Source organism: Pipistrellus kuhlii, unplaced genomic scaffold (genome assembly GCF_014108245.1).
Source record: "Pipistrellus kuhlii isolate mPipKuh1 unplaced genomic scaffold, mPipKuh1.p scaffold_m20_p_13, whole genome shotgun sequence".
NCBI classification, from domain to species: domain Eukaryota; kingdom Metazoa; phylum Chordata; class Mammalia; order Chiroptera; family Vespertilionidae; genus Pipistrellus; species Pipistrellus kuhlii.
Window position 1 is genome coordinate 38,623,695 of NW_023425438.1, and position 13,330 is coordinate 38,637,024.

Genomic DNA, 13,330 nt, shown 5'->3' on the forward strand with positions numbered 1-13,330 from the left:
CCCCGTTTTCGTGCAGCCCCGGGCCCGGCAGGGGGGGCCGCGGCGAGGCTCGGCCGGGCCGCACGTGCGCGCCCTCCCGGGCGGGGGAGTCCCCGGCGAGCACGTGCCGCGGCGCGCGGGGGGCGGGGAGTCCCGCGGCCGCCTTCATTGCCGCCGCTGCTGCCGCCGCGGCCGCCGCTGCCTCTTCCTTCCTCTCGCGCCGTCCCCTTCTCGGCCCGGGCGGGGGCTCCGCGCTCCGAGCTCGGCTGGGCCAGGCGCCCCGGGCGGCAGCGGCGGCGGCGGCGGCGGAGGTGGCGGCGGTGCGCGGGCCGGGAAACTTTGCCCCTTTGTGCGCTCCGCCCCGGAGGCGGCGGGCAGGTCGGTGCAGTCGGTGCCTTTCCGGCTCCGGGGTGGGGGAGGGGCGGCGGGGGGGGGGCGGCCACGGGGCAGGGGATGGCTCGGGGCTGGCCGGAGGGGCCGCTACTTTGTTGCGGGGGGCGCTGCGGGGTCACCGTGTAGCTGGGCCGGGCGGGGACGGCGGGGCGGGGCGGGGGCCGCGGAGCCGCCGGGCGGCGGAGGCCCCAGAACAAAGGAGCCCGGGCGGCGGCGCGCGCAGCCCGGGCCGAGCCGGAGCGCGCCCCCCTCCCGCACCCCCCTCAGGCGGGACGGGCCGCCCCCATCCCCGGACCGGGCGGCGGCGGGAGGGGCGGCCGGCGCGGGAGAGCCTGCACGCGACCCCCTCCTAGGCCGCTTCCGTGCAGGGGGCGCCCGGGCGGCCCCGCCGAGCGCGGCTCTCTGCAAACTTTATTCTGCAAGCTCTCCCGTTGGGGAGGCCCCAGCGACCTCCAGCGAGGGGTGTGTGTGTGTGTGTGTGTGTGTGTGTGGGAATTGGGGGGAAACTCTCCGGCCCGTGGGGGTGGGGCAGAAAACAACTTTCTTATAAACCACCTTGATCACCACCTCCCATGCGTCGCCCAGGTTTCCTGAACAACACCCCATCCAACCCTCGCTTCCTCCACCCTCAGATAAGGCGTGGGTGCCCGTGCTCCCTGCCAGGGGGCTCTGGGCAGAACTTCATGGAGCCAGCCCTTCATCTCTTCCCCCATGTTCTCTCTTCCCAGCTGCAGGAAAAGGCAACACGTGAAAGTTGTCTGAGCCCCAGGTGATGCTACTTTCTTCCCCTTTCTGTCTTTTCCAGGCAGCCTTGCCTCCACCATCCTGACATCAGGAGAAACTCGCCCTGCTCTGCCCCCGCCACACACCTGTCCGCCTCATGCCTGCCTCCGGGGCGGGTGAGGGTGAGGAGCCCTCCCGGCCAAGATGATCCCTTCTCTGGGCGCTGCTGCTGCTGCCGTCCTGCTCCAGACCCTGGGCCCCAGCGCGTGGGCGAGCGGCCCCCAGCCGAACCCCGCCGGACTGCTGCGGAGGAGGTGAAGACGGTGGAGAAGAGGCACTCACCCAGAGACTGGAGCTGCAAGCCTCCGCCTTGTAGGACCGTGACTGTGCTAGGGAGGAAGGACGTGTGGGTGGCCTTCGCAGGCAGGCGGGCAGGCTGGAAGCTGGACAGTGGCTCTGCCCAGGCACCTATGCCCCGGCGTCTGGCAGCGGCATGAGCCAGTTTCAGGTGCCCCTGGCCGTGCAGCCGGAGCTGCCGGGCCTTTATGACTTTCCTCAGGGCCAGGTCATGGTGGGGGGCTTCCAGGGGCCTGGGCTTCCCATGGCTGGGAGCGAACCTCCGCTGCGAGGAGGGGGCGGGGATGGGCGAAAGAAGCGGAAACGGTGCGGCACGTGTGAGCCCTGCCGGCGGCCCGCCAACTGCGGGGCGTGCACCAGTTGTACCAACCGCCGCACGCACCAGATCTGCAAGCTGCGCAAGTGTGAGGTGCTCAAGAAGAAAGTGGCGCTTCTCAAGGAGGTAAGCGGGCCTGCACGCGTCTGGCTACCCTGTCCCTTCCTCGGGGCGGCTGAATGGTTCCCGAGGGTCTGGCTCGAGAGAGCTCGGTCCTTCCGCGCGTTTGGAGCCTCGTGGTCCCGCGTGGCGTGCGCGTGTCATTGGAAGCCGGCGTGGGCTCCTTGGCCGGGCTGATCATTTATAAGAGAGAGTAACTGGGTCGCAGAGGACTCCAGAGTGAGCACGCTCATCTCTGATGTCTGCGTTTGTCCCTGGACAGTGATAGCCAGCTTAATCTCTAGGGGTTTCTCGTCCTGCTGGGAGCCTCGGATGCATTTCAAGGTCACACCAATGCCTGGGGGATGTGCAGGGTGGTGGTGGTGTCTGGTAAGGGATGGAAGCGGGTGGGTTTGGAAAGAAGAATTTGGAGTGGTTTTATGATTTTATGGTGCCCTGATGCAGTAGGATATTTCTTTCCATAAACCTTTTTTTGGGGAGGGAGTACCTTTTTTTTTTTTTTTTTTCTTCCTCAGAAAGACGGCAGGGAATTTTATGGGAAAACCAGGATTTGGGTTCCCTTACAAAGTATATCTTAAAAGTCAACGGCTGTTATCTCCCTGTCTCAGGACCTGGCTCCGTGCCTTGGTGTATCCGAAGCACTCAGTTACTAATTGAATGAATGACACGTTTTTTGACACATTGTCACCCGCAGGAAGGAGCACTCCTTTATTTGGAGTAGCGGCAGTCTGGTTGCGGGAGGGAAGGAGGAGCTGGGATGAGATCAAAGGAGGGACATAGAGGGGCAGTGACCCTGCCCTGGCCATCTTTTCCTGCCACAAGGTTAGTGGCGGCCGCCCCAGCGGAGAGTTGGCAGGAGCAGCGCGGGAGGCGCGGTGCGGCGGCTGAGGTCGCTTCAGGCAGCGGGACTGGCGCTGGACAGAGGCGGAGGCCTGCGCTGCCCGTGCGCTCCCGGCTCTGCCACGGAGCCCTCCGCCTGGGCCTGCCTTCTCCTCGGGGAAATGGAGGGGCTGTGCTTGATGGCCTGGGAAGCCCTTTCCAGCTGTGAGCCGCCGTGCGTGCGTTTGCGGGCGTGCACGTGAGGGCGAGGGCACCTGTGGCTTCCATGGACCGGCGGCCGGCGCTGGGGTTTTCCTCACCGCCTGGTGCAGAGCGGTGCCCTGGGCTTGGGGGGTGTGGACCTGTGGTGGAGGATAAGTCCACGTGTTGGGGGCAGGGACGTGCGTGTTGCTGGGACGCTCTGCTCCCTCTCACCTCGCCTTGTCCACTCCCAGTGGAAGCAGCACATCCCGGTCTGGGCCTCACAGACGCCGTGCCCTGGTGAACGCAGACATCTGGATCACATCTGCCGCTCCCAGCCCAACTTGGGAGAAGCGTCCAGCCCCTTTCTGTGACTGGTGTTGGGAGAGTCGGCATCTGCTGGACCGGGGCCATCTCTGAGAGGGGGTGGGATCGGGGCTGAGCTTTACTCCTGGGCAGGAGATCTGGTGTTTGGGGGAGAGGAGAACCTGCCCAGTCTACTCTGTAAAGCTGGGTGGGTATCCTCCCTCCCTCCCTCCCTCCCTTCCAGTGCTCACCTCCTCCGATGCTTGTAGTCTCACTCCATTCCTCCTGTAGTCAGACCTGAGAGGTGGGGGCCTGAGCTTTATTTCTAGGCTGGATGTTTCTGGAACCAGTGGTCCTCGTGAACCAAGTTTAAGCTCTTTTTTTTTCTTCTTCTGGCAACGATGAGGCATGCCTGAGGGAGGGGGTTGGAGGGAGGCCAGAGTCCCATCTTCCCGGTGTGAGCTGCCGGGTGGTCGGAGTTACGGTACCGATACCGGGACTTGGGTTGGCTGAGGCTCAGGACAGCCCTGTGAGAGACGTCTGCATCCCTGCGGACCTGGCCACAGCCGCCGGGTCAGGGAAAGTGTGCTGCTGGCCTGCGGAGTCCCCTCCGGGGCAGAAGGTCCGCATGCCGCCCGCCGGACAGCGTCTCCCAGTTTCTGGAGCAACAATGGAAAGGAGACAATGGAGGGAGCTTTTTCTAAAGCTAATTTTCTTTTGGCCTAAAGAGGAGTACTTTGTCTTAATAATAGGTCCTTCCACTCCTTAATGTTTCAAATGTGCTTTAAAAAAAAATAAAAAAATATATATATAATTTATTTATTTTTATGAAATGAAGGTATTGATAGAAAGTTGATTGTTTTTAAAAAAGAAGTCTTTACTAAGCAAAGTACAAAATGACAACTATTAACCTGTCTCCATGATTTTTTAAAAAATTTCATTTTTTAATCCTCAACTTAGAATATGTTTTTGTTTGTTTGAGAGAGAGAGAGAGAGAGAGGAACATCGATTTGTTGTTCTACATATTTATGCATTGACTGGTTGATTCTTGTATGTGCCTGGACCAGGGACCAAATAAACAACCTTGGACGACGCCCTAACCAGCTGAGCTCCTTGGTCAGGGCCTGTCTCCTTGTGGCTGTATAATATTTATTGGTCTGTGAAGGCCAAAGTCGTGAGAGCCACTGCCAGGCTGCGTCCATTTAGTGGAAGCACCTCCAGCAGAGCTGATCTGCCCAGAGGCTCCGCCTGATGGGAGCAGCCCAGCACTTCCCAGGCCCCCAGCGCCCTAACCCTTCCATCTGAGCAGCCGGGTAGCAGAGGAACAGGTCCCAGGCCTGGGGGCGTGGGAAAGGAGAGGACACGATCCTGGCCTCGGAGTTTTCCTTGGTTTGGGCTCAGGAATATAACGTGAGCACTGGACCCACCCTCTTCAGGTGGAGCAGGACACAGCATCCCAGGAGTCTCAGGAACCAGACCATCTCCGAACACCCCCAGCTGCCTGGTATTTCCTCTTCTGGGCACCCTTTCCTCCTGCCGTCCTGTCTCCACCTCCCCCGGCTTCCTTTGCGCTGTCTGTCGACAGCTGCTTTGGATCATCCTGTAAGTGGGTAACCGTTATCTTGGTTTCCCGGCTTCCTTCCCTGCTCCTCTTTTTCCAGTGGGAGGGTGGGTGGCAGTGCTGGGGAGGCCTGTCAGAAGAGAAGCTCAGCACGTGAAGCAGCCCCCAGAGTGGGCCCTCCCACCGAGGCAGGCGGTAACACACCTGAAGGGGTTCCTTCCCGTTTCGCCGTCTTCCTTTCTAGTTTCCGGAAGGATTTAGATCCCGGGCTCCTGAGACAGTGGGTTAGGAAAGTCAAATTTGGTGGGTGTGGAGACACAGGGACCTCAGAAGCCGAAGCCCTCTCCCGAGCACCGGCTTTCTCATTTTGTCAGGCGGGGTGACCCTTCTTTGCAGGGTTTGTTGTGAGAATTGAGGTAAAGTATGCATAAAGCCCGGCACATAGTAGGTCATCAGTGGATGGCGACAGAACAGTCCTAGGACATCTAGAAAAGAATTAATCTTTGTGCATCAACAACTATGCATTGGTGAGCCTCTGTTTTGTAATTGTAAAGATGCGATTCACATGGAATGTTTATCTCCAGACGTTCCCGCACATGCTCATGGAAGAATCGCGGGGGGCAGAGGGAAGGAGCAGTTTGCCGGCCTCTGCTGGGGCGGAGGCTGGACAGCAGGAGCAAGGAGCCACTCTGGTCCTGGCTGAAAAGTTGCTCATGGAGGAGGGAAGTGAACGCTTTGGGGAAAAACAAACAAACAACTTGTATTAAAAAACGTATGCATAAGGGTGGAAGCATGACTGAGAATTTTAGTGAAAATGGAAAGGGGATATATATATATATATATATGGTGTGAGAGACACTGTCTTCACCCTCAGCCATGTATTATTAGAAACTGCTCTCAGCACAATTTTGAGACAAGATCCTTTGGAATTAGGGATCTCCCAGCAATATTGGACCACCTGATGGATGCTTGCCTCATCAGTTGGTAGGTCTGTCTTCCTGAAGATAGAGGCTGTGAGGCGGGATCCAGTCCCCCAGCAAAGGGAGAGCTGATGGGTGAAGAAGAAGTGTTGAGACATTAGAGGAAGGGACCCCCTCTTAGCAGCTGTGCGGCAGGGGGCGGGGGGGGGGGGAAGGGGGCGTGTGAGGTGGCGTGGGGAGGCGGGGGGAGAGAAGGCTGGACAAGGAGACGTGCTTGCCATGGACTTGAGACAATTGTTTTTTTTCAACAAGTTTTGAACCCCCTGGCCACAGACTCTAAAAGGGAAGTTAGCTGGAGGGGTAGGATGGCTTTTTTAAGAAGGAAATGCTGACGGAACAGTCCTGCATGGTGCCCTGAGGAGAGGAAGATGGTGGGAGAGGGGAAGAACTGAAGCAGCTGGGTGCCACCGGCTGCTGCCTGGTGAGTGCGGGGGGCAGCAGACCCCCTCGCCGCTCCTGTGCGTGACACCGAAGGCAGATCCCAGTGGCCCGACCCCTCAGGAGGAGGGGCAGGAACTCCAGGGGCCAGAATGTGCTGAGGCCGGTGGAAAATACTCAAGACAATAAAAAGCCTTTTGTGTATTCCCAGCAAGAAGGAGAAGGCAGGGAGCACAACCAGAGAGACAGAGAGAGCGCGCAGCCGTGGGGGCCCGGCTCAGGAGGCGAGGAGTGCACGGGAGGACCGCCGTGCTGTGGTTAGGAAGGCAGAGCCAGCCCGCCCTGCCCGCGTCTGAGTCACTGGCTCCCTGGTTCCGGCTGAACGCCTCAGCGACGCCTGTGGAAGGACGTCTCTCTGAGTTACGATGGTGGGAAGGGAGCCAAAGGACCAGGGACAGGTGAGAAGTCCACATGTGCGAAGAGATTTTGGAAAAATGTCGTCTGGCGTCCGTTTCTGACAGGTCAGGAGCAGGTTGTTACGGCGGCGGTGGGCGAGGCGTTAGAAAGGCAGGTGGTGAGCTTTGAGGGCTCCTGTGGTTCTTGACAAAGCTGCCCAGTCGAACTAACACATACCTGGATTTCTGCACATAAATGCCGGTGTGTCCTGCTAGCCTCTCAGCAGATCAGAGGGCCGGCTGTCTCTCTAAGGTCATCCCGAAGAGCTGGCGCGGGAAAGCTGCCCGGGTTCGATCTTTCTATCAGCCGTGTGGGTCGGGGGTTCCCACATGGGGGTCACCTGGGCCCCACCCCCAGCGATTGGTTTGAATTGGTCTGAGGTGAACCCAGGTGATCTGGGGCCCCCAGGCGTATCTAACGTGTAGTCAGGGTGCAAGTCCTGGGGTGCAGGTGAGAGCTGAGGTGATGGGCACCTAACTGGGCTCTTCTGTAACTGGCTCCCCTGAGTCTTGGGCACCTGAATGCTTCACACGCATGCATTCCCACTTTGCTAATCGGGGGGCCAGCAGCATCGGCATCACCCGGGAGCTTGTTAGAATGCAGACTCTCCGGCCCTACCTTAGACCTGGTGAGTCAGGATCTCCACTGGAACGAGGTGTCCAGGGCACTTGATGTCCCTGAGAGGTTGAGGAGCTGGTGGCTGGGAGAAGGGAGGGGGGCAGGGATGGTAGAAATAAGTCTTGATAAACTCCAGTTGCCATCAAGGTTAAAGAGGATGGCCTCACTTATTCCTGTAACCTGTAGGCCAAGGAGACCAGAACCCCTTGAGATTTCTTCCAAGTTTATTCTTGTTCTTCTGGAGCCCAGTCCTGCTAACCTAGTGCAGTGGTCGGCAAACTGCGGCTCGTGAGCCACATTCAGCTCTTTGGCCCCTTGAGTGTGGCTCTTCCACAAAATACCACGGCCTGGGCGAGTCTATTTTGAAGAAGTGGCGTTAGAAGTAGTTCAAGTTTAAAAAATTTGGCTCTCCAAAGAAATTTCAATTGTCGTACTGTTGATATTTGGCTCTGTGGACTAATGAGTTTGCCGACCACTGACCTAGTGAGTTATGAAAACCCGTTGGGAATCTGTGTGTGTCCTGAGAGGCGTCAGGAAAGGGCTCTCCGATGTTTGCTGCTCAGCAGTCTGGCTCGATGCTGGAGCCCACGAGCAAGTTGTGGCTGAAGGTGACGTGAAGAGAAAGGCGGGGCTCACAGAATCCTGGGACACGTGGAAGGGGCTGGAGGTGTCCGCAGCTCCCCTGTGCCCTCTTCGTAAGATGTGGATTGGAGTAAGTGTGTTGGATCTGTGGGTAGGTGGGGGTGGGGTGCGGGCATCCAGCCGAACAGTAGATCAGAGGCTTGAGGAGAATGGGCAGTCTGGAACGCTGGACCCAAAGAAACTTCACGGGATGTCACGGGGGTGAATCCGAAGTCCTGTACCTGTTTTTAAAAAGAGAAGAAATACGTGCACAGGTCAGGAACCCTGCCTTCCTACCAGGTAGGAAGGGGTGAAACTGTAAAAGGGACATTGTGGCCTGTATGGAGGGGATCTGTCAGCGTGGTCCCATGAGAGACAATGGAAGGAAAGGGGCCTGCTCGCCTTGGGAATGGGTAGAGAAGTACAGACCCAGTCCCCCCTCGTGTGGAAGAGGGAGTGAGTCCTGTGGAGGAGAGGGGTGTGCAGAACATGTCTTAGTGGGTGGGAGCTACCAGCAGGTGCACTGAACCCGCGTTAGAAAGGAGAAGTGTCTCATGGTTGTAGCTGATCCAAGGTTGAGGAGCAAGCCCTCCGCGGCGGTGCGCATCCTGCTGGGCAGAGGCCGGCGCTGCGCGGGGGGATGTTCCAAGGACAGCTCGAGGGCGGGCCTCCGCACGTGAGGTCTCTGCCAAGACTCAGTAAAGGACAATGTCCAGTCTCTCTCCGTGCTCCTCCGATAACCACATTGCAGAGGAAGCATCTCCTTTAGCTTCTGAGGATTTTGTCAAGTTCTGGACAATCTTAGACGCAGGCCTATCTCGGGCCTCCGTCGGAGTAGAATCTGGGAACTTTCTGAAAACTTCAGCCAAATGTTGTGAATGTGCAGGGGCTTCTTTTCTCAGGGGAGTGGGCCCACGGTTTTCAGTAGATTCTTTTTTAAAATTATATATATATATATATATATATTATTGTTTTTTTACAGAGAGGAAGGGAGAGGGATAGAGAGTTAGAAACATGAATGAGAGAGAAACATCGATCAGTTGCTTCCTGCACACTCTCTACTGGGGGTGTGCCTGCAAGCAAGGTACATACTCTTGACTGGAATTGAACCTGGGACTTGAGTCCACAGGCCGATGCTCTATCCACTGAGCCAAACCGGTTAGGGCTTCAGTAGATTCTTAAGAGTATTCGTGACCTCCCCACATTTAACAAGCATGCTCGACCTGAGCTGTCTAGTTATGGTAGCCGTTAGCCACATGGTGGCTATTTAAATTCAAATTAATTAAAATTAAGTTCAGCATTAGCTGCTTCTCAAGTGCTCTATCTCGGCTTGCTCTCCTGGTTGGCGGCTTATACGTTGACCATGCAGATAGCATTCCAGTGTTGTGGGGAATTCTGTGGGACAAGGATATGGGAGACTCACTCTTGTCTTATTCTTTCTCTCTGCCTTACTTTGTATTGGTTGCTCTGCCCTTTGAGGGTGAGCTCTGAGTGTCCAGATTCCCTCTTCAATGCTGGGGATGGCCCTGGAGCCCGAGAAGAGAGGGGGATGGCCCTGTGTGACCTCTGACCCCTCACCCAGACCTCTTTCTGGGTTGGGGAAATCGCCTTCCTGGTTGGCTGCTCTAAGAAGGGTATTTTGGGTTAGGATCCCTGTCTGCACCCCAAGGTCAATGGGGAGGGGTGATGGCCACCGTAAAGCTCATTGCTTCTCCGTGTGGGCATGGCGGGCTTGAATGACCTGCTGTGGAGAGAGAGAGCAGGAGGAGTGGCTCTCCACGGCTCCCTAGTGGAAAGTCTCGACCCACAGGTTGAGAACCGCTAGCAGGGTCGCCTAAGACCATCGGAAAACACAGATATTTACATTACGATTCGTAACAGTAGCAAAATGACAGTTATGAAGTAGCAACGAAAGTAATTTTATGGCTGGGGGGTCACCACAACATGAGGAACTGTATTAAAGGGTCATGGCATTAGAAAGGTCGAGAACCACTGTTCTAGAAGGCGGTGAGGTGACTGGGTGACTAGGAGGACCCCATCGGGGGTCTCAGGAGTTGTCACTAACTCCCCACTTGCCTTCCCATCGATTTTTAAAAATGATTTTAAAAACATCCCTGCCCTAGCTGGTTTGGCTCAATGCATAGAACGTCTGCCCGTGGACGGAAGGTCCCAGGTTCGATTCTGGTCAGGGGCACATGCCTGGGTTGCGGGCTCGATCTCCAGTAGGGGGTGTGCAGGGGGGCAACCAATCAACGATTCTCTCTCATCGTGGATGTTTCTGTCTCCTTCTCCCTTCCTCTCTGAAATCAATAAAAAATATTTTTTAAAAATAGAAATCCGCACCCGAGGGTATGTTTCCATTAATTTTGAGAAAGAGAGAGAGAGAGAGAGAAAGAGAGACAGAGACAGACAGACATCAATGTGAGAGAAACATCGATTGGTTGCTTCTCATATGTGGCCCAACTGGGCATTAAATCTACAGTCCTTCCAGGGTATAGGACAGGACAACACCAACTGAGCCCCCTGACGGGGCCGCCGCGACCCCCCTCCCCATCACTTCTTTCCAGTCCGGTGGATTGAGAGCAGGACGCCCAGGAAGGGCCCTCTTCTCCCCGGAGCCCTGCTGGCTGTCTAGGGCGAGCCTCCAGGGTGGCTGTGGCCGCTGAGTGTCGGTGCAGGAGGCCGCGGTCCCCTGGAGTGGACACACACCTCTCTGTGCGTGGCCTTGTCTCCCGTCATTTGCATAAGACATCTGATCGCCTAAGTTCCGGTCACTAAGGGAGAGGAAAAAAGAAAGTCGCAGCCCAGCGTGGGTGCCTGGCCGGCCTTCAGCCGCAGGTCCTGGGGTTGCTCCCTCCCTCGGGGCCGCCCGAGCTCTGTTCCTGCCCCGTCAGGCCCCTCGCCCGCACCCGGGCGTATAGTGCGTGGACAGGCCCGTGCCCCTCCCGCCACGGGCCGAGCAGCAGTTCAGGTCCTCCACGTGGGAGGGCGGTCACACGGGGCAGAGTCATCGGGGGCGTCCGCCAGACTGCACGTGCCCCACGGCATCCCACCCCTCCCTCCCGGTCTTGGCAGGAAGCTGGGGAGATGCCGGGAGGGAAACAAGACGGAAGGTGCTGGACTAGAGTCTGCCCCGCGTCTGAGCCGCTGCTTGTGAGAAGGATGTGGGAGACGCTCTCTTGTCTCACGTCTTCTCTCTGCCTCACTTTTTATTTTGGTTGCTCTGCCCTTTGAGGGTGAGCTCTGAGTGTCCCGGTCCCCTCTTCAGCGCCGGGGATGGCCCTGGAGCCCGAGGAGAGAGGGGGATGGCACACTCTCGGGAGGAGGGCCGGGTCCTGTCTGAGCTGTGTTCTCGCTGCAGGACAGGCAGCCATCGGGTGGAGGGGAGGGGGGCGGGGGGGTGCAGCTCCTCTCTCTGGCGTCGTTTCAGTTTCCCGAGGCAGGCAGGGCATCATCCGCTTTCACGTGCAGACCTGCGAGCTGCTTTCCCGGTCTCCGTCGCCCGGGACTGGCTGTGTGCGAGGCCGCGGCTGAGCCGGAGCTACGGGGCAGGGGGAGGCAGCAGCGTGCACTCTGTCCCTAATGAGCTCAGTCTGTGGAGGGAGAGGAGGGGAAGCAAATAATTACCGTGCAGTTGGGTAGGGAGGGCGGCAGGCAGGGGTGCCCCGAGGGCAGAGCCCAGACTTGAGTCATCTCTGGGCCCAGAGAGCCCAGGGGGAGAAGGAAGGGACCTGTTCTGAGGGTTTCAGGAGCGAGGTACGTGAAGGATTGGGGTGGTGAGACGCCCAGGAGGAGGGAGGACTCCCCCGTGAGCCCAGGGTGTGGAGATGCTGCCCGAATGCTTGAAGTCTCGTCCCTGGCGGCAGGGGTGCGGGAGGACACCGCTCTCCTGGGAGGTTTTCCCCAGCCCGCTCCCAGGTCCCTGAGCCGCTCCGCGTTCCCAGCCCACCTCTTCACCTCCGGGGCTGCTGACCTGGGCTCTGGGACGGTCGGTCCCAGGCTGCTGACTGTGGGGTGGGGAGACCCTGACGAGGCGCCCGGAGCACAGTCCTCCCCACAGGCATCTGGGGGCATGCGGAGTCCGGGTGCGGACGGAGCCCGGCAGCCTGGTGCGTGCTTTGTTGGTAGCGACACGTGCAGGCGGAGTTGCCGTCTGGCTCTGACTCTTTTCCCGTGGATGTTGCTGGATTCAGTCTGGTTCTGCTGTATTTCCGAGGAGCAGCACCTTTTCTATCGCTGCTGCTCTCCTCCTCCTCTTCCTCTTCTTCCTCCTCCTCCTCCCTTCGCCGCCTCCTCCCTTCTTCTCTTCCTCCCTTCTCCTCCTCCTCCTCCTCCTCTTCCTCCCCCTCCTACTCCTCCTCCTCTTCCTCCTCCTCCTTCTTTTCTTCCTCCTCTTCCTCCTCCTTCTTCTTTTCCTCCTCCTCCTCCTTTCTGAGATTGCCGTTGACACAGACTTCCGCTGCCAAAGCTAATTGTGAGGCCTGATCAGTGAATGAAGGTGAAGGCAGTTCCCATGACAACCACGAAGAGTTTCAAATATAGGGGATGATGCGTGTGACGGCTGCAGTTGCCGGGGTGGAAGGGGATGCGTGGACACCGGGGACTTAAACATAGGCTCCGAAGGCGGAGGTGTGAGGAAGAAGGGAGGGAGGGAGGTCACGGACTTCCCCCACAGTCTTCCACGCGCCCCGGTGTGCGGAACGTGGGATAAAACCCCTGGCGGCTCTGCAGAGGCGCGGCTCCAGCCCTTCTGGTTGGAGAGGCGGGACTCGCGGAGAGACAGGCAGCCGCGCCGAGTGTCAGACGAGAAACGCTGGAAGTGCTGTTGGCTGGCAGAGCCCCCTAGTAATCCGAGAGGGCTTCCTGGAGGAAGTGGGCTTGTGCGGAGCGTTGAAATGAAGCTTTGTGGGGCGTGACCTCCTTCAGGACACAGCCATGGCCTGGGAGGAGAAGGATGCCTACCCACTGCCCCTGGAAGAGGTAGGTTGATAGGGAAACCCTAGGGCTACAGAGAGCAGCACGGACGGTGCAGCTACGAATCCAGAGCCCTGCTTAGTCGTCTTCTAGCTGTGAGAATGGGGGCAAGGTACTTAGCCTCTCTGATTCTCGATTTCCCCATCTTTAGAATGGGCATGAGTAATGCCTGTCTCATTGGGTGGTTTTGAGGGTTACATGAGAGATGGTTCTGTTTGCTCCGAGTGTGGGGCCTGGCGCGGGTTTGGTGGGTTCGGTGCTTGGTCTGTGTCTGAATGTGTTCCCATCCACCGGTCTCTCTGTGTCTGTGTGGCTGTGACCCGTGGCGATCCGTGTTCCTGGGGTCCTCACTGTGGGGGGATTTTGTGTGTTCTGAGCAAGCGAATTTATTCACCTCTCCCCAGGGAGGTCTGTGGCCCCATTCCTCCCGCTGGGAGTGCAGTGGGGACTAGAGGCCGTGATGGAAGGTGTATGGGGACACCATACAGAAGGGTCCCAGGCGCCTCTGGGCCAGTCCCGGTGAAGCTG

The 13,330-nt window shown here is 58.2% G+C and overlaps 1 protein-coding gene across 4 annotated transcripts in view; it reads left to right on the forward strand.

The window, feature by feature from the left end:
- The first annotated feature begins 234 nt into the window (after positions 1-234).
- TET3 (tet methylcytosine dioxygenase 3) overlaps positions 235-13,330 on the forward strand; it is a 91,124-nt gene continuing 78,028 nt past the window's right edge. For 3 of the 4 annotated variants that reach the window (XM_045580923.1, XM_045580924.1, XM_045580925.1), the window contains exons 1-2: positions 235-357; positions 1,178-1,894. In XM_045580923.1, coding sequence (XP_045436879.1) covers positions 1,589-1,894 — 306 coding nt within the window. In that variant the 5' untranslated portion in view covers positions 235-357; positions 1,178-1,588. Of the gene's footprint in view, positions 358-924; positions 1,895-13,330 lie in introns of those variants that run through there. The other variant, XM_036435740.2, reaches the window with a different exon arrangement.